The sequence below is a fragment of the Pogoniulus pusillus genome, chromosome W (genome assembly GCF_015220805.1).
Source record: "Pogoniulus pusillus isolate bPogPus1 chromosome W, bPogPus1.pri, whole genome shotgun sequence".
In the NCBI taxonomy this organism is placed as follows: Eukaryota; Metazoa; Chordata; class Aves; order Piciformes; family Lybiidae; genus Pogoniulus; species Pogoniulus pusillus.
Window position 1 is genome coordinate 2525309 of NC_087308.1, and position 20279 is coordinate 2545587.

At 44.5% G+C, this 20279-nt stretch overlaps 1 protein-coding gene across 4 annotated transcripts in view; it reads left to right on the top strand.

The window, feature by feature from the left end:
* LOC135192867 (mothers against decapentaplegic homolog 2-like) overlaps positions 1–20279 on the top strand; it is a 244992-nt gene that overhangs the window by 220808 nt on the left and 3905 nt on the right. For all 4 annotated transcript variants that reach the window (XM_064176240.1, XM_064176239.1, XM_064176242.1 and 1 more), the window contains 2 exons: positions 1360–1497; positions 1661–1805. In XM_064176240.1, coding sequence (XP_064032310.1) covers positions 1360–1497; positions 1661–1805 — 283 coding nt within the window. The remainder of the gene's footprint in view (positions 1–1359; positions 1498–1660; positions 1806–20279) is intronic.

A 20279-nucleotide genomic window follows, 5' to 3' on the forward strand; every position in this document is an offset into this window, starting at 1 on the left:
AGATTGTTTCCTGATGTCTAGGCTAAACCTACCCAGTCGCAGCTTGAGGCCATTCCCTCTTGTTCTATCACTAAAGATGTTAAACAGAACTGGTCCCAACACTGAGCCCTGGGGGACACCACTTGTTACCAGCTGCCAGCTGGATCTGTGTGTTGAGATCCTTTCATCCTTGTATGGCCAGCCATTGAATTTCTCTCAAGCCTTACAAAGGAGAGCTTGGTCTCTCTTGCTGAGGACAGAAGTGGAAAAGCACAGAGGTCACCACTTCTGCAATCAGGGAGAAATATAGCAGCTTGTGTTATAGCTAATTGCTATAACTGATGACTGCAGTTAAAAGGATCAGTAGTCACTAAGTTGATGGCAGAAGCAGTCACACAGCTGTCAGACTGAGAGTGGTACAGGAGGAAGCCACTCAACTGTATGTGATTTCTGTTGCTCATGTTACTATTCTCTGCCTTAAGGAAAAAGGTGATGCAACAAAGCATCCCAGGGGGCAGGATTTTGGCTTTCTGGATCATAATTGGATCGCTTTGCCCTGGGTAATATTTATATTCAGAATTCCTTATAACTGAAATTTAAACTTTAATTACAAAATATTAATATGCTGCTTAGCTTATTTCAATTTATAAAATGCAGAACGAGCATTGATAGCACTTCTTGAATTATTTTCTGAAATGGGAACAGCTACCATTGAGATAACATGCTGTTTTGACATGATTAAGATTTTTTCTGTGATGATTAATAAAGAATATTGTTTTCCACAACGCAGCATCTTGACTTTAAATTATTCAACAAACTATTTATTTTGTTTTATGGATTATTTTACTAAAAAAGCTATACTTCTTTTAGTAGAACCTGCTGACTCGCTCTATGCCAAATCCAAACACTTGTCTAATAAAATTTTAGATGTACAAAACCTCAGACAATGCCTGTGCTGACTGATCAAAACTGTCAATGGTGAGGAAAAGCAAAAATGTAAGAGATCTCACTTTAAAGAGCAGCTCACATTTTATTTGAAAAACAATTTTAAAGAAAAAAAGGAACAGAAACTATGGCCTGTGAAGCACCTGCTCATTATAAATAGTTTTATTTGGGAAATCAATAGTACATTACTTATTTTACTTCTGCTAGAAATAACCCATAGAGACTTTTTTTCCACGTAGAGAGACAAGAAGATCACAATTCGAAAGTGAGCAATATAATTTTTTGCTTTTGACCCAGCAGTGTGGTCCTGTAAATAACTGATTTCTATTTCTGTTGTAAAGAAAAAAGTTGACCATCTCTGAAACAAAATACTCACTTGTTTGTCAATCTGCTCAAGTCATATCATAACTAGAGTTCCTTTGAATTTTGCTACAGGAAGGGGAGTACGTCTTTATTACATTGGTGGAGAAGTCTTTGCTGAGTGCTTAAGTGATAGTGCAATTTTTGTTCAGAGCCCCAACTGTAATCAAAGATATGGCTGGCATCCTGCAACCGTGTGCAAAATTCCACCAGGTTAGTAGCTTACAAAAGGTCTCATGTAAAAATTGTCCAGTGAATGTATTTATTGGATGACATTTGCTTTACTTTTGATATTTATTCATAGTTTCAGTTTTTTGTGTAGCAAACACAAGTATTCATTGATTGTATCCTTCTTTACTTATTCTTTTCTTTTTAGGATGTAATCTAAAAATCTTTAATAACCAAGAATTTGCTGCTCTTCTGGCTCAATCTGTGAATCAGGGTTTCGAAGCAGTTTATCAGCTTACTAGAATGTGTACCATAAGAATGAGTTTTGTTAAAGGATGGGGAGCTGAATACAGGTAAGAAAAAAAACTGCTTTAAATTCCTTCTTTCACTAATACACCATTTCTGTTTGGTTTGAAAGTCATACGTACAGGCTTCTTACTGCTATTGTAGGCATTATGTCTGAAAGCTGAACCCATTTTCCTTTTTGTCCCCTTCAGCTATGTAGCTCCTAAGTCATAGAGACCAGTAAAACGATTTTAGTATTGCATTGGCATCAGCTGTTGAGCAAGGAATGTCATCAAAGTTCCATTTCCTCGCTTGTTCTTGGTTGCTTATTGTGGTGAAATCACTGACAACATCTAGACGTTTCACAGTTGATGCAATGAGATTATTTGCTGTTTGTTAGACATACAGTCATTTTGATCTCTGTTCTGTTTGGAGTATGAGTTCGTTAGGTTGCAATGTGGGATGCAGTTGACAGTACCCAACAGAAAGAATTGGAGTAATTTGGAATGCACTCTTCAGAATAAAACATCTGGAGAACACACATTTAATGGATGGCAAATATTTTGGAACTTGTAATAGAAAAACTCTGCCGGAGTAAGATGACTATGTAGTAAAACTGGTAAAAAAAGTTCTTTGAATGGAAAAAATAATTTGAGAAGATAGTTCTAACTGATCAGTATTAAAGATTTCGTTATTTTGGAGAGCTAGAGATGTAATTATAAACAAGCTCCTTAAACTTCTCTAGAAATTGTACACTCAAAGAACGAAGTCTGACATATCAGTACTCTAATGTAATGTATAATGATTTATTTTTTAAACCATATAATTTCTGAGGTTGAATAATGGCAATGCGAATCCTAGGGTTTTGATTCTTTTATCTACTGTCAAAATACATATGTAAATAGCAATATCAGTATGTGGGGGAGGCATCTCAGCTAAATGAAGCTAGTTTCATAAAAGCCTAATTAGATGAAATGAGAAATTTGCATAATGGAATAAATTGGTTCCTCTTTGTTAGCAAGAGGTACACAAGAAATAATCTGTCTTAAGTTTTGGCTCAAAAGGTGTATGTATACACTTATACATAATTAAATGCAACAAGAAGAAAGACTTAGGTTATATGGAGACAACTTGAAGTGAATGGAGATTAAGTCCTGGATTAAACCAGTGTGGAGGCTTTTGGAAAAGTTATTTCTGAGGAGGGAAAATGTTGATTCTTAGTAGTCTATATAAACCATTCAGAGATCATAAGGTTGAAAAAGCTGCAGTGGAAATACTGCCTGAACAGAAACTGATTACTGGCATAATACTGAACTAGTTTCTCTAATTAAAATTATTCTAATAAATTAATTTTTGGTGCACAAAACTTGTATGTTATGCTGTAGCTGTGATTAAAGCAAGAAGAGGTTGCTCCTGCAAACACAACCTTGAATTTAAATTAACATAGTCTGAATTGTCAAAACAGACCAAGAAGCACTGTAAAATCCATTATTCTTATTAAAACCTCTATGCTTCATTAGTATGTCCAAAATGTTTCTTATATAACAGTCTTTGACAAAGCCAAAGCATTACTTAAATTTTAAGCATATGGCATGCATGCCTAAATATGCAGATATGGCAAGGTGATAGATTTTACAGCATTGGTAAACAAAATAGCTTATAGCTTTTTGCTTGATACACATTAACTTCAAATGAGGATGGTGGTAGAAGTTCAGTGTTTAATTAAGGCCTTCTGTTGTGGAAAATTATAGGCAAGCTTATACAGAAGCACAAGAGATCACAATCCCCACATGTAAGAATTTAGGCAAGGAAAGCAAGAGACCACCATGGCTGAGTTGAGACCTGCTGGTCAAACTAAAGGGAAAGTTGGGACTACACATGAAATGAAAGAAGGGACAGGCATCCTAGGAAGAGTATAGGGACATTGCCCAGTTGTGTAGGGACAAGGTCAGGAAGGCACAGCTGGAACTGAACTTGGCAGGGGATGAAAAGAAAAACAAGAAAGGCTTCTACAGGTATGTAAATGAGAAAAGGAAGGTTAAAGAAAGCGTATCCCCTCGATGATCAACAGTGGTGAACTAGTAACAATGGACAGATGAGGAGAAGACTGAGATCCTCAACAACATTTTTGCCTGAGTCTTCACTGGCAACCCCTCTCCTCATGTCTCTCGTGTTCATGGCCCACAAGTTGGAGACCAGGGAGACAAAGTCCCTCCCACTGTAAGCAAAGACAAGGTGCATTATCATCTGAGGAACCTGAAGATATGCATCCCAAAGTCCTGAGGGAATTAGCTGATGTAGTTGCCAAGCCATTCTCCATGATATTTGAAAAGTCATGGCAGTCAGGTGAAGTCTCTGGTGACTGGAAGAAAGGAAAGATTACACACATTTTTCAAAATGGCAGAACGGAAAACCCTGGGAACTACCATCCTGTCAGCCTCATCTCTGTGCCTGGGAAGACCATGGAACATGCTAAGGCATGTGGAGAACAGGGAGGTGATTCAAGACAGACAGCATAGCTTTACTAGGGGCAAATCCTTCCTGACCAACTTAGTGGCTTTCTATGATAAAGTGGATAAAGGATGACCTATGGATTTGTTACAATTTTAAAACTAGGATCCTAAATTGTAAATTTTTTTTTTGAGAGAATTTGAGGGTATGTCCCAAAAGGGGCTGAACAGAACATTTCATTGGTTTGTTATTTTTCCATATAATCTGAGGTTTAGTGTTCTTTCTCTTGCTTGCCTGCTTTTCTCACTGTTTCTCTCCCTCTGGCTTTGTTTGCTCTGCGCCAAAACATTGGTTGGGTTATATTGCAGTAGCAAGGTAAGACAATGTGACCTTGCAGGCTGCGGTGTCCGGGGGGGGGGAGGTGGCTGGACTTTTGTCGAGGAGGGTCCTTGGGCTTTGTTCTGTGGAGTTTTGTCTAGTGTATATATGTATTTGCATATAATTACCTTTTGCGGGAGAAGGTCACAGTCCACACTTAGATCCAGTGAGAATTTAAATGAGAGCATTTATTCTAACATTCTGAGGATTTATATATCTTTGCATGGTGCATTAGAGTAAAAACAACAGTTTATTATACTAATTGACATAGGCAGAAAACCCTCTCCCACAATCTAAAAGATAGCTAGCCTTCCTCCCAAGGCCAGAAAAGGGGCCAGGTGTCAGAACAGATGTTAGAGGGTGTGAGAAACAGAGAATCATAGAATCAACCAAGTTGGAAGAGACCTCCAAGATCATCCAGTCCAACCTATCACCCAGCCCTATCCAATCAATTAGATCATGGCACTAAGTGCCCCATCCAGTCTTTTCTTGAACACCTCCAGGGATGGCGACTCCACCACCTCCCTGGGCAGCCCATTCCAATGGCAAATCACTCTCTCTGGCAAGAACTTCCTCCTAACATCCAGCCTATACTTCCGCTGGCACAACTTGAGACTGTGTCCCCTTGTTCTATTGCTGGTTGCCTGGGAGAAGAGGCCACCCCCCACCTGGCTACAATGTCCCTTCAGGTAGTTGTAGACAGCAATGTGGTCCCCCCTGAGCCTCCTCTTCTCCAGGCTAAACAACCCCAGCTCCCTCAGCCTCTCCTCATAGGGTTTGTGTTCCAGGCCCTTCACCAGCCTTGTTGCCCTTCTCTGGACACATTCCAGTACCTCAGCATATCTCTTGAATTGAGGGGCCCAGTCCTCCTTAATCACCATCAAAGGCTTTCTATTTATTATAAGCTGGTCTTTGCCATCCTTATCACTGTTTCTTCTCAGTGATGGCTCTATGCTGTGTCTAAAAATAAGGGCAGTGAAACTTCGTCTACCTCAGTTCCCACATCTCCCCCTTTTTTGTTTATGGAGAACACCTAGTTAACCAGGCGGCTAATCACACCTTGAATACATTGCAATACACATGTGTGATGGTTTGGGTGTTACCCGCTCCCCCCCACTTTGGAAATCACCCATACTAGACTCAGCAGCTCTGGAAATCGAATGAAGCTTTATATTTACAGCTTAGCACAATATATAAGCAGATATTTACAATATATACAGTTATATATACAGAAATATGCAAGTTAAAAGGTAATACAGAAACACAGCTCCCCTCCCAGAAACCTAAGTCTTCAGGAGGGGCTCTCAACTACCCTTCCACTGTAATCTAGTTCTTCTCACCAAAACATTATAGCTAGCTTCAAACTAGCACAACATGGAATACATACTAAGATACAAACAAACTCTAACAAACACATCAGACCTATTTTTTAAGGTTGCCTGGATCCATCCTGGAAGTCCTTCAAACAATCTGTTGAACCACCCAAAGTCATTGTCCTGCTTTAATTTCTCCACACCTCTTTCCAGGCTTTGGATGCTTGCATGGATTGATACTGAGTGGTCAGACAAGTTCATGCAACATTGTCATGGTAGGCCTAATAGGCCCAAAATAGGCTTATCCAGGCATGTTTTTCTGCTCCGTGAGAGAAGCAACCATGGGAAAGAAGACAAAAGAACCTGGAGCCACTAAGTCTAAGGACTCTGGCCTGCCCAGACTTACCTTGGTCCTGTGGTAAACAAGGTACACACGCTTTGCTTGTGCCTGCCTTGTACAAGGCCTATGCTTTTGCCAAATTTGGTTAAAGCAAGCCTATGGTAAGGTTTGGCTAACTGCCATGCTGATTGGCTATTCTGTGTCCAAAGGGCAATTAATCTCATCCCACATTGATAAAAAGAGATACGCAGGTAAACAATGTTCTCTGTCGTGCTCTGCTGTGCTTTGCCGTTCTATTCGTGCCTGCTCTTGCCTGTTGCTATTGTTTACTGCCTTATTGTTTGCCTGGAAACTCCACCGTTGTGAGTTTACCAGGAACAGACTCTAAATGCCTCCACACAATTGGCCTGCATAGCAAGCGTGACATCATGCTGAGACTGCACATCACAAGACATCCTGCCTGCACCTGAAAGTCTCCTGCTAAGACTAGAAGTCCTAGAGATACACAGATCGTCCAGAGGAGCCAGGAGACAAGGTCAGAGATTGTCTGCCTCCTTTCCCCAGAAGCCTGGGAAGAAGCAAGTCTCAGCAGCTGACAAGACAGAGTTCCCTGAAAGTGTTAGGGCACTGTCTGGGTCTGTGGCCAACCCATGTGAGTCAGATAATAATAATAATAATTTTGCAAGTAAATATTTAAAAGCCTCTTTGTAATTCTCCCATTGCCTTTCTGCCATAAGCAGAAAGAGCTCCTTGAGTCCATCTAGTGGGCAAGTGGTACATTGACTGCAAGTGGCATTTGACTGCAGGAATCTTATCTTCCAATTCAATTAATGTTTATATATTTTGCTGGTTATTACTAGATCTAGATATTGTCTATAGAATGCTTCCATGACTGTGTAAGAACCTGAATATTACTAAAATTAGTGGTCAGGGGTGGCAAGAGTTCTGAATATCAAAATTAATAATATTAATTTTGGAAAAATATAATCTCACATTAATTAATTTCCCCTTTGTAACATTCACAATCCATCAAATTCCTAACAACCATATCCATGAGCTAATAGCAAAAAATCTATTGCTACTCTGTTCTGCAGAGTAGCACGCCTAACAGAATCCACATCTAACAGGAGTCCACTCAGAGCTAAAGAGGTAGGGTTGGTTTGTTTTGACAGCCAGCGTCCCAGCCTATTCAGGGTGCCTAAGGCTTTAGCTGCTGCCACTGCAGGAAGAGAGATGTTGCTGTTATTTGACCTCTTCCCCAGAACTCAATGTCATCTGCCCAATCCTTTTCAAAAGCATGGATGTTATGTTTTGGTCTTTTTCTAAAGTGATTCATAATCGTGGGAAAATTTGGCGTCATTGTGGTTAAGCATCCCAAACTGCAGGTTCCTCCTTTTATCCATGAGGGCAAAGTTGGCCAAGGTCTATCCCCACAGATAAGAAAAAGACCTGTGGGCAAACTGCGCGGTTTAGGAAGCCCCATTGCTGGCAGAATTTCGGTCCTAATACACCATGCACTATGATCAGTAAGTTTGCAGATGACACCAAGCTAGGAGCAGGTGTTGATCTGTTGGAAGGTAGGAGAGCCCTGCAGAGGGACCTGGACAGGCTGGATGGGTGGGCAGAGGCCAATGGGATGAGATTTAACAAGGCCAAGTGCAGGGTTCTGCACTTTGGCCACAATAACCCCAAGCAGTGCTATAGGCTGGGGACTGAGTGGCTGGAGAGCAGCCAGGAGGAAAGGGACCTGGGGGTACTGATAGATAGTAAGCTGAAGATGAGGCAGCAGTGTGCCCAGGTGGCCAAGAGAGCCAATGGCATCCTGGCCTGCATCAGGAACAGTGTGGCCAGTAGGACAAGGGAGGTTATTCTTCCCCTGTACTCAGCACTGGTCAGGCCACACCTTGAGTACTGTGTCCAGTTCTGGGCCCCTCAATTCAAGAGAGATGTTGAGGTGCTGGAGCATGTCCAGAGAAGGGCAACAAGGCTGGTGAGGGGCCTGGAGCACAAATCCTATGAGGAGAGGTTGAGGGAGCTGGGCCTGTTTAGCCTGGAGAAGAGGAGGCTCAGGGGTGATCTTATTACTGTCTACAACTACCTGAAGGGGCATTGTAGCCAGGTGGGGGGTGGCCTCTTCTCCCAGGCAACCAGCAATAGAACAAGGGGACACAGTCTCAAGTTGTGCCAGGGTAGGTATAGGCTGGATATTCGGAAGAAGTTCTTCACAGAGAGAGTGATTTCCCATTGGAATGGGCTGCCCAGGGAGGTGGTGGAGGCACCGTCCCTGGGGGTCTTCAAGAAAAGACTGGATGAGGCACTTAGTGCCATGGTCTAGTTCACTGGATAGGGCTGGGTGATAGGTTGGACTGGATGATCTTGGAGGTCTCTTCCAACCTGGTTGATTCTATGATTCTATGATTCTATGATTTCTGTATTCTCTCCCTGCTGAAGTGACATCCTGAGTGTACTTGACTCCCTTCGATGTAGCATTACACACAACACAATAATCCATTTTTACTGATCATAACAGGCTAATCTCTTGAGATTCTATACTAGCTAAGGGAAGGTACTGAGCCCGAACATTCCAACTTTTAGTCATGTATGCTAAAGTCAGGTTTGTCTTTTCAAATCCTTCCCAATCAAAACCACTACAGTTTTTAAGTTTCCCATAAGTACTTTTAAAATGTATCAAGAAACTCATGTAAAATGATCTCCTCAAATTCAGTGTTTCAATGTTTTCTGTAATGTCCTTCCATCCATTCACTGGAACGCCAACCAGACAGGTACTGAAGGGATTGGTAGGTGTTGAAACTGAAAGGCACAGCATGTCTTGTCCTGTAGTGTTAGTGAGCATGATTTGGGGTCCGTATAGCTGCTCCTAGAGTCAGTATGCTGAGGATGATGAGAGTGCTGGTTGAACCCATCTTTCTAGAACTCAGCGTGGTCCACCACCTGTTGAGACATAAGCATAACCTCTACCTCAAGTTATTAAAGGGTATGGACCTTCCCACTGATCTGAATTCAAGTCTTTTATTTCTACCTGTGCTTTTTCTTTTATTTTACTGTTTCCTCACTCAAAGTGTCTATTTAATGGAGGTCCTTCTGTCCATCAATTTAAAAAATTAAGGACATAACATGATTTTGCAATTCTCTCATGTGGTGTCATTCCCTCACTCCCCCTTTTTTGTTTATGAAACATGGACTTAAGGGTGCCGTGAGCCCTTTCTATAATTGCTTGACCTGTGGGAGAGTGTTGAATCCCTGTGATGTGTTTGATACCCTATTGTTGAAAAACATATTTCAATTTTACAAATTCAGAGATATGTGCAACATCACTTTGCCACACCTCTTAAGTTTTTCAGTCCTCTCGGATTTATGCCTACCGATGGGTTTGACAAGGTGCAATGACAGTCTGAACATGATTGTATTATTTGCTGTGCTTGATCCTGTGTGAGCTGAAATGCACGCTGCAAGGCCTTGGCACTCTGGTGATAAAAATCATGTGAAATTTTAGCCTGTGCAAATTTGTCAGGCAGTACTACAGTGCCAGCTAATGCATCGGCTTTTGCATTTCCTGTAGCAACAGGTCCTGTCAAAGCAGTGTGTGATCTTATATGCTGTATGAAATATGGATTTGAATGATGGTCTAAGAGCCACTTTAATTTGTGCAACAAGGTAAACAATTGAGGGTTGGAAGTTTCTTTCAAATAGGATTGCTCTAACCTAGAGACGAGTCCTGCTACATACACATGCCAAATCAGTGCTAACATTAATAGGCTCAGACCATAGTTCAAATGCTTTGACCACAGCTGTCAGTTTGACTATCTGTGGTGATCCCTCTGTGACTGTGATATCAATTTTCCATTCTCCAGAGGTATCCTTCCATACCACTACTGCATGTCCAGTTCATCCTGAACAGTCTGTGAAAACAGTGAGAGCTTCCTTTAAAGGAGCAACACTTAAGTTGGAAACAGGAAGAAAATACAGGGTTTTAAATGATTGCAACAATTTGTGCCTTGTCCTGTGAAATCTGCAAAAGCACACGGAAAAGTTAAAGAATGTTGAAAGAGAAAGTCTAACTGTTTAGTATCTAAAGGCGTATATCTAACATCAAGTTCTGTTCAGAGAAACAGAAAATTAACCAGGTTGGAAGAGAACTCCAAGATCATCCAGTCCAACCTATCACCCAGCACTATCCAGTCAACTAGACCATGGCACTAAGTGCCTCATCCAGTCTTTTCGTGAACACCTCCAGGGACGGTGACTCTACCACCTCCCTGGGCAGCCCATTCCAGTGGCAAATCACTCTCTCTGGCAAGAACTTCCTCCTAACATCCAGCCTATACTTTCTCCAGCACAACTTGAGACTGTGTCCCCTTTTTCTATTGCTGGCTGCCTGGAAGAAGAGACCAACCCCCACCTGGCTACAACCTCCTTTCAAGTAGTTGTAGACAGCAATGAGGTCCCCCCTGAGCGTCCTCTTCTCCAGACTGCACACACCCAGTTCCCTCTGCCTCTCCTCATAGGGTTTGTGTTCCAGGTCTTTCACCAGATTTGTCGCCCTTCTCTGGACATGTTCCAGCACATCAACATCTCTCTTGAATTGAGTGGCCCAGAACTGGACACAGTACTCAAGGTGTGGCCTGACCAGTGTTGAGTACAGGGGCAGAATAACCTCAGATGACACCAAGCTGAGTGGTGTGGTTGATATGCCAGAGGGACAGGATATCATCCAGAGGGACTTGGACAAGTTGGAGAGATGGTCCCAGGTGAACCTCATGAGGTTCAACAAGAGCAAGTGCAGGGTTCTGCACCTGGGCTGGAACAATCTTCTTTATCGATACACATAAGGGGATGAAGTGATAGAAAGCAGCCCTGTGGAAAAGAACTTGGTGCTGATGGACAAGAAGCTGGACATGAGCAAACAGTGTGCACTTACAGCCCGGAAGACCAATTGCATCCTGGGCTGCATCAAAAGATGAGTGGCCAGCAGATCCAGAGAGGTGATTCTGCCACTTTGCTCTGGTGAGACCTCACCTGGAGTACTGCATCCAGATCTGGAGCCCTCAAAATAGAAAGGACATGGACCTGATGGAGTGGGCCCAGAGGGTGTCACGGAGGGGTATTCTGCCACCTACGCCAAATTTGGCAGAGGGGAGAAATTAATTGGGGTGAGATAATGTTATATAAAAATATATATTTATTAAACTCAATATTCTGGACTCTTGCCACCCCCAACCACTGTATATTAATATTAAAATGGATTCTACACGGTTATGAAAACATTCTAGGATAAAATAGATACAGTAACTTATTAATAACTAGCACACATTCAAACTATAAACAGAGAGAGGAGTTTCCCCTGCAGCAAATACCGTTTGGGGTCTATACACTATTCATCCAGCAGATCGGGCTGGAAGCTGATTCTGCTCTATGGCAGAGACAACAGATAATTACAGAGGTATTAAAGCAATTACACACAATCCTGTTTAATTATCAATCACCCTCCGGGGCTATGTCACAGCCTATGCCTAGTGTCCAAACTTCAGGGGATCTCTGCCCGTGGACTTTGGGGCTGGAATCCTCCCGGCTTGAGGGGAAAGGATGAATCTTCCCAGTTTCTGGGGAAAGACAGTCTCTGATCTGGTTCTCCTGGTGAAGGATGCAATCTCTGCCTTTGTGCTCCTGGCTTCTTCTGGATGATCTGTCCAGGGATTCTTAGCAGGCAGGATCTCAGGTGCAGGAGTAGGATGTTGTACCACACCTTGAGACTGAGTACCTTGAGTAATGTGTTCAGTTCTGGGCCCCCCAGTTTAGGAGGGACATTGAGATGCTTGAGCGTGTCCAGAGAAGGGCGACAAGGCTGGTGAGAGGCCCTGAGCACAAGCCCTACGAGGGGAGGCTGAGGGAGCTGGGATTGTTCAGCCTGGAGAAGAGGAGGCTCAGGGGTGACCTTATTGCTGTCTACAGCTACCTGAGGGGTGGTTGTGGCCAGGAGGAGGTTGCTCTCTTCTCTCAGGTGGCCAGCGCCAGAACGAGAGGACACAGCCTCAGGCTCCGCCAGGGGAAATTTAGGCTTGAGGTGAGGAGAAAGTTCTTCACTGAGAGAGTCATTGGATACGGGAATGGGCTGCCCGGGGATGTGGTGGAGTCGCCGTCCCTGGGGCTGTTCAAGGCAAGATTGGACGTGGCACTTGGTGCCACGGTCTAGCCTTGAGTTCTGTGGTAAAGGGTTGGACTTGATGATCTGTGAGGTCTATTCCAACCTTGGTGATACTGTGATACTGTACTGTCTCAGCACAATTCTCACGCGGCTAGCAGGCTGATCGTGTGTGCAGACAATTGGAGTCTGCTTCTGGTTAACTCAGCGGCAATGGCGCTTACCAGGCAATGATAAGCAGCGGGTATGCAAAGTGTGCACGGCTGCTCAGGGGACTGCACTCCATAGGTAAAGGTCAGCAATACAGGATCTGGTCTTGATAACACAGTGGTGTGCAGATGTGCACAGCTGGCTAGGAGACTATAGGCTCCACATATACATATATAGGCAGGCTTAAGTGAGCTCGGCAACTAAGGTATGCAGGCAGGCAATCAATGAATGGAGTCCGGGCTATGTAGGGGCATCCGAGCTGCATGTGGGTCAGAGCACGAGGGTCCGAGCATCTGAGCATCCAAGCATGGGGTTCTGATCACCTGAGCACGTTGTTTACCTGTGTACCCCTATTTATTGAATGTGGGCCAAGATTAATGGCCCCTTGGCCATAAGAATGACCAATCAGGTTGGCAGTCAGCCAAACCTTACCATAATAGGTAAATGCCACAGTGCCTGGACGTTCCCAAATATGGGGATCACATGGGCCTACACCAGAGACACACGAGCTGGGTGTGTGAGGGATTACACAACATGTTTAGAAACAGAGGTCCTGGCAGGCCAGACTTTATGGCACCAGGTCTGTTGTGCCCCTTTTGTACTCATTTAAAGTGTTTACCTCTGGTTTGGACAGAAAAACATGTACAGGCAGGGCAAGGCATAAATAACCCTCTTTTAGGGCCTACAGGCCCTCCATGACAGAGGGTGTGGCGGTTTTGGGTGTACCCTGCCCCCACACACTTTAGAAGTACCCAACTAGACTCAGCTGGCTCTGGGAATATAAATGTAGCTATTTATTTAGAGCTAGCACAATATACAAGCAGATATTTACAATATATACAGCTATATACAGAAATATACAAGGTAAAAGTAATACAGAAACACAACTCCCCTCCCAGAAACCTGAGACCCCAGGAGGGGCTCTCAACCACCCCTGCACCTTCCCCCTGCCCCTCTCAACCTTACCCCAGTCCTAAAGAAGAATAGAGGTTCAGCCAAGAGGATAAGAAGCAAAGTTAGTGGAAGGGGAGGTTAGGGAGATGCAGCTCAGTCAAAGCCCAGCCTGAGAGTGCAGACAAAAATGGCGAAAGTGTTATCTAATGTTTACTTTCTTCTTGTTCAGCAAGACTCTGAGGGAAGCAGACATCACCACTGTTTTCCTTTCACAGCCTATAATCTAGTTCTTTTCACCAAAACATTCTACCCTGCTTCAAACTAGCACAATCCACCCCTGTCTACTTCACTCAGAGTATTCCTAAGAACTGATCTAACCTAAAACAATATTTACACTAAAGCAATATTTACAAGTTCAGTTTGCACTTCATTCCGGCTATCTCATATGTAGGTGAGTCAAAAGGTCAGAACAGTTTGTCTCCTCACAGATGAGATGAGAACAGGAACTCCCAGGGGATGTTGGGTTTGTGCTCATGTACTGTAGATTCTCTTGTCTATCCATTCAGTGTTGGACGCTGATGGTACCTAGAACATAAAACTAACAGCTTGTGTTATACACTCTGAATTTATACTCTTTCAGCTAAAGTTAGATTTTTCTGTGGAATACACTGGATTTCACCATTCTCCTGCATTACCCAGTATGTATGACCAGGACCTTCAGCAGAAACCACCCCTCGGACAGGTTTCCCTTCGCCCGAAGGAGAAAATACCCAAACAGTTTTCCCTAACAGATTCTTTTCATGTACAACAGGAACTTTATCACCGTCTACTGTTTGGACCAAGTCTGATTGTGCAGGTCCTGCTCTGTTTACTGAACCTCTACTATTTACCAACCAGGTAGCTTGTGCTAAATGTTTGCCCCAGTTTATCAGAGTTCCACCCCCCATGGCTTTTAGGGTGGTTTTCAGCAAACCGTTGTAGCGCTCAATCTTCCCTGAAGCTGGTGCATAGTAGGGTATATGACAGATCCATTCAATACCATGCTCTTTGGCCCAATTTTTCACAAGATTGTTCTTGAAATGAGTACCATTGTCTGACTTGATTCTCTCTGGAGTTCCATGTCTCCACAAGATCTGTCTCTCCAAGCCAAGAATGGTGTTACGTGCAGTAGCATGTGGAACTGGAGAGGTTTCCAGCCATCCGGTGCTGGCCTCTACCATCGTTAGCACATACTGCTTGCCAGAACAAGATCGAGGTAGAGTGATGTAGTCAATCTGCCAGGCTTCACCATACTTGTACTTTGACCATCTCTCACCATACCATAAGGGCTTGATTCGCTTAGCCTGCTTAATAGCAGCACAGATGTCACAGTCATAGATGACTTGGGTGATAGCGTCCATGGACAAGTCAACTGACCTATCGCGTGCCCACCGGTATGTTGCATCTCTGCCTTGATGTCCAGACGAATCATGGGCCCACCGAGCTAAGAACAGTTCACCTTGGTATTTCAAATCAAGGTCAAGAACAGAGTTGGTATCAACTTGAGAAATCTTAGCAGCTTGGTATGCCTGCTGGTTGTGTTGGTGTTCCTCAGTGGCTCTGCTCTTAGGCATGGGTGGGTCTACGTGCCGCACCTTCACTGGAATTCTCTCCAGCCGTGCATCAATGTCCTGCCATAGATCAGCACACCAAATAGGCTTTCCTTTCCTCTGCCAACCATGCTTCTTCCAGTCTTTTAGCCAACCCCATAGAGCATTGGCTACCATCCACGAGTCGGTGTAGAGGTAAAGGATAGGCCAATTCTCACGTTCAGCCACATCAAGAGCAAGTTGGACAGCTTTTACCTCAGCGAACTGACTGGATTCTCCTTCTCCATCTTTCGTTTCGGTAACTCTCCTGGTTGGACTCCAAACCGCAGACTTCCATATTTGCTTGTTCCCAACAAGACGACAGGAACCATCTGTGAACAAAGCATAGTTCTTTTCCTGATCAGAGAGATCACCATAGGGAGGAGCTTCCTCAGCACGAGTTATTTTCTCCTCCGGAGGTTTGGAACAGTCTGTGCCTTCCGGCCAGTTGGTGATCACCTCCACTAGACCAGGTCGATCAAGATTCCCCATTTGTGCTCGTTGGGTTATCAAAGCCATCCATTTAGACCAGGTTGCATCTGTGGCATGATGCGGTGATGAACCTTTGCCCTTGAACATCCAGTTAAGAACTGGCAGTCTAGGAGCTAAAAGCAATTGTGACTCAGTTCCAATCACTTCACAAGCTGCTTTCACTCCTTCATAAGCTGCTAGTATTTCTTTCTCAGTTGGGGTGTAATTTGCCTCTGAACTTCTGTAACTACGTCCCCAGAAACCAAGAGGACGACCACGTGTCTCATTTGGAGCACTCTGCCAAAGGCTCCAAATTGGGCCATTGTCACTGGCAGCCGTGTGCAGAATGTTCTTAATATCTGGACCAGATCTCGCAGGTCCCAAGCCCACTACATGGACTACTTCTCGTTTGGTTTGATCAAAGGCTGCTTGTTGTTCAGGTCCCCACTTGAAATTGTTTCTCTTACAAGTCACATCAGGCAGAGGTTTGACAATCTGACTGGAACCAGGAATGTGTAGTCTCCGAAATCCCACTGCACCTAAGAATGAGAGAGTGTCCTTCTTATTGGTGGGAACTGCCATGGTGGAGACTTTGTTGATCACATCCTGAGGAATGTGACGGCGACCATCCTGCCACCGCATTCCCGGAAACTGAATTTCTCTGGCAGGTCCTTTGACCTTGTCTCTCTTAATGACAAAACCTGCTTGTAACAGAATGTCAATGATTTTGTTACCTTTCTTGAAGACTTCCTCAGCAGTTTGGCCCCACACAATGATGTTGTCGATGAATTGGATGCGCTCTGGAGATTTACCTTTCTCCAGTGCATTGTGGATGACTGAGTGACAGATAGTTGAGCTGTGTTTCCACCCCTGAGGCAAACGGTTGAACTGGTACTGGATTCCTCTCCAGGTGAATGCAAACTGAGGCCTGCACTCCTTTGCTATGGGAATAGAGAAGAAAGCATTAGCAATGTCTATGGTAGCATACCATTTAGCCTCCTTCGATTCCAGCTCGTACTAGAGTTCCAGCATGTCCGGCACAGCTGTGCTCATGAGTGGAGTCACCTCGCTGAGGGCACAAAACTCAACTGTGAGTCTCCCATCACCGTTAATTTTATGCACAGGCCAGATGGGACTATTGAAAGGTGAATGAGCTTTCTCGATGACAGCCTGACTCTCCAATTGATGAATCAGCTGATGAATGGGCAAGAAAGAGTCACGGTTAGTTCTGTGCTGCCTGTGGTGCACAGTTTGAGTAGCAATTGGCACTTCCAGATCCTCTATGTCATGATGTCCCACAACTGCAGATTCATCTGAAAGTTCAGGTCTAATGGACAATTTCAATTTACCATCCTCAATCTCTACAGATGCTATTCCAAAAGCCCTTTTGTGACCCTTAGGATCTTTGAAACAACCTTGACTCAAAAAGTCAATTCCCAGAATGCAAGGTGCATCAGGACCAGTTACAATTGTATGTTTCTTCCACTCTTTACCAGTTAAACTGATCTCAGTCTGCAACTTAGTTAACTCTTGAGATCCACTGTCGGGGTACAGAGGCTGGCGAGAGGCGAGATCGGGGTACTGACGACTCGAGACAGCAGCTTCTAGGCATCTGTGCATCAGTACATCAGTACAACTTTATTAGGGTAGTGCAGTGTCTTATATAGTGCTCAGAGGAGGTGTTTCCAGCCAGCCTGGGGCTGGCAGAAGTGGACTGTACAGATTGGCCCCAAGTTATGTGTAAGGCAGAGATAGGTTACCTGTGGTAAACAACCTGTGAGTACCACCCAGGGGGGCTGGCCAGGGTCAGCCCCCCTTGGGGCTGCGTCCGCCCCGGGGGCCGGCAGATTCCACCCCCTGACAGCTGTGCGTGGGTTGCTCATGGTTGCCAGCTTAGGCCCCTGGGAATCAGTAAGACCCAAGGACACTTCCCATCACAGGGCCTGATGTTTACATTTCATGCTCCGCTGCAGGAGAAAGCTTCCCACAATCCACCAGTGATTCCAAAAATAGATATGGACTCTGTCCCTTTGCAATTCGATGACGACAAAGTACACTGAGCACCTGTGTCAACTAAAGCCCTGTATTTCCAAAATTTTGAACCGCCAGGCTACCGAATGAATACATTCCAATAGATTCGGTTCTCTCCACTATCCCTTTCCTCCTCCTGGCTGGAGGTAGGGCACCCCTAATGCTGAACATGGCATGTAGGGTGCACACAGTGATTGGTGTTGTTGTGAGAGGAATTGCAATTGTTGGAATAATTGCAGTTGCTCTGGGGAGCTGAAGAAGTGACAGCTACTTTTCTGGCATTGCTGCCTCTGTTTCTGCCACTCTGCAGTTCCCTGACTCTCTTTGAAAGAGCTGAAGTAGGTTTACCATCCCACTTGTTCATGTTCTCACCAAATTTGTCACGCAGAATTATCCATAGTGCCGCACGTGATTGCTGATGTCTAGGTGGAATTTGTCTCCTCCTGGGCTGGAATTGCCTTGCAGGAGGTGGGCGTCTGTTCCTGATAGCAGAAACATGCACCCATTCAGATGATGCAGGAATGGTATCCTTTACCAGATTGGAAATTGAGGTTTTAAGATCCGCCTTCAGATCTCTAATGCTATCTTTAATCTCTGTTGTCATAGTTTTTATGGCAGAGACTAGGGCAGAATGTGTCAAGCTGTCCTCTATCTGCCTATGCTGGTCAGTGAATTCACCAACAGTGACAGACTTTCCATTATCACCCCTTGATAGAAACTTGCTGGCCAAGATGTTAGCATAGGATGAAGGAGCAAGCTTAATCAGCTTCTTCATGAGACCTGTTCCAAGAGGAATGTCATCAGGCTCATGTGTACCATGATTTCCATAAAGCACTTACTTCACAGCAAACTCCTTAAGAAGCTTAATCCCCTGCTCAACCGTGCTCCACTTCTTGGCAGCCCATGACAGATCATCTCGGGAAGGATATCTCATAGCCACAGCCAACAGAAGGCGTGTCCACAAGCTAACCTTACCAAGAGGACTTGCTAGGTATTTGTCCACTCCACTCTCCTTGGTGAGTGGTCCTAGCTGCTTGGCAGACTTGTCTCCTACCTGCAGGGCATTAGCACCAATGCTATGGCATCTCACTTGTCAGCTTAGGATTGGTTCACCTGATTCCCTTGAATATTCCTTTCTAACTTCCCTGACCTCTCTGAGGGGATCGTTGGGGTCCTGGATGTCATCCTCCTCCTCTTCCTCTTGTTGATCTGGTTGTCCCTGGCCTAGAAATAAACCTTCCTCATAGCACTCTTGAACTCATTGGAACCATCCTCCTTCTTGGCAGCCAACCTCACAGCGCTCTTCTCATTTGAGTACTGCGATCTCAGCATGTTTGCGAGGTCCCGAAGACTAAAGGCCTCCTCTCCCTCCTCTTGCTCACCAGAGGTCCCCTCTCTTACATCCTCCTATGAGTCATACTTTGTTAAAATCTGTGTCTTGGCTTTCACCTTAGCAGATGCCAAAAAGACCTGCACAGCGACAGACTTTGACGTGTCTGCTGGAGGTTTTGAATCATTGGGGGTCTGGCCTGAGGTCTGTGAGTTCAGATCTGCCTTGGAGCCAACAGGATTCCGGTCTGCTGGTGGCAGAGGGTTCGCACTGGCTGGGGTAGTGTTACTAGTATTATCAGTGGCATTAGGAACGTTCTGACTTTGAGCCTGTACTCCTGGGATGCCTGCCAATCCTGGTTTGTTATCTTTGTTGTTATTACTTCTAGGAGTGTTGGAAGCATTCCCAGAATCTGAAGAGGGAGGTACAGGGACTGTTGTCCCTGAATTTTGCTGGGAAGGAGATTGTGTTCCTTTATTTTGATTGGATGTAATATTATTGGTAAACACACCTGTAATGTTACTGGTAAGATTTTCAGTGACATTAAAACCAGCATACCCAAGAATGAGATCACCCCAGGACCAGAAAATGGTTGTGACTTTAGCTTTAGCCCCACGTTGGGGACCAAACAAATTCCTCCTGCTTGTTACCCAAGCTGCATGCATTGGTGTAGATGCACTTCAGCTGGGCTCTCGATTCCTCAATTGTCCCTAGTTTCCTTCCCACTCTCTCCTTCTCAGAGAGAGTAATTGCCTCACCCACCCCCTTCAGACCTAGTTTAAAGCCTGCCTAATGAGCCCTGCCAACTCCATTGCCAGGACTCTCCTGCCCCTCCTAGACAATTGCACGCCATCACAATCAAGTAGGTCTGGCGCAGTAAAAGTTCCCCCGTGGTCAAAGAACCCAAAATGCCTCCGCTCGCACCATCCCTTGAGCCATTTATTGATATCGTAGGTTCTGCTGTTCCTCTCTGTGAACTCCCTTGCCACAGAGGGAACTGAGCAGAACACCAGATTGTTTTGGTTTTACGATGCTTTTGGCTTACAATGTGAGACACTGTAACTTACATGACATGGGGACCTTCTAGGGGCTTTGCCACCCTCCATGACACCACGTTGGGCACCAAATAAAATATGTGGTGGTTTGGGTGTTCCTCATCCCCCCACACTTTAGAAGTACCCCCACTAGACTCAGCCAGGCTCTGGGAATATAAATGAAGCTATTTATTTACAGCAGCACAATGTACAAGCAGCTATTTACAATATATACAGGTATATACAGAAATATTCAAGGTAAAAGTAATACAGAAACACAACTCCCCTCCCAGAAACCTGAG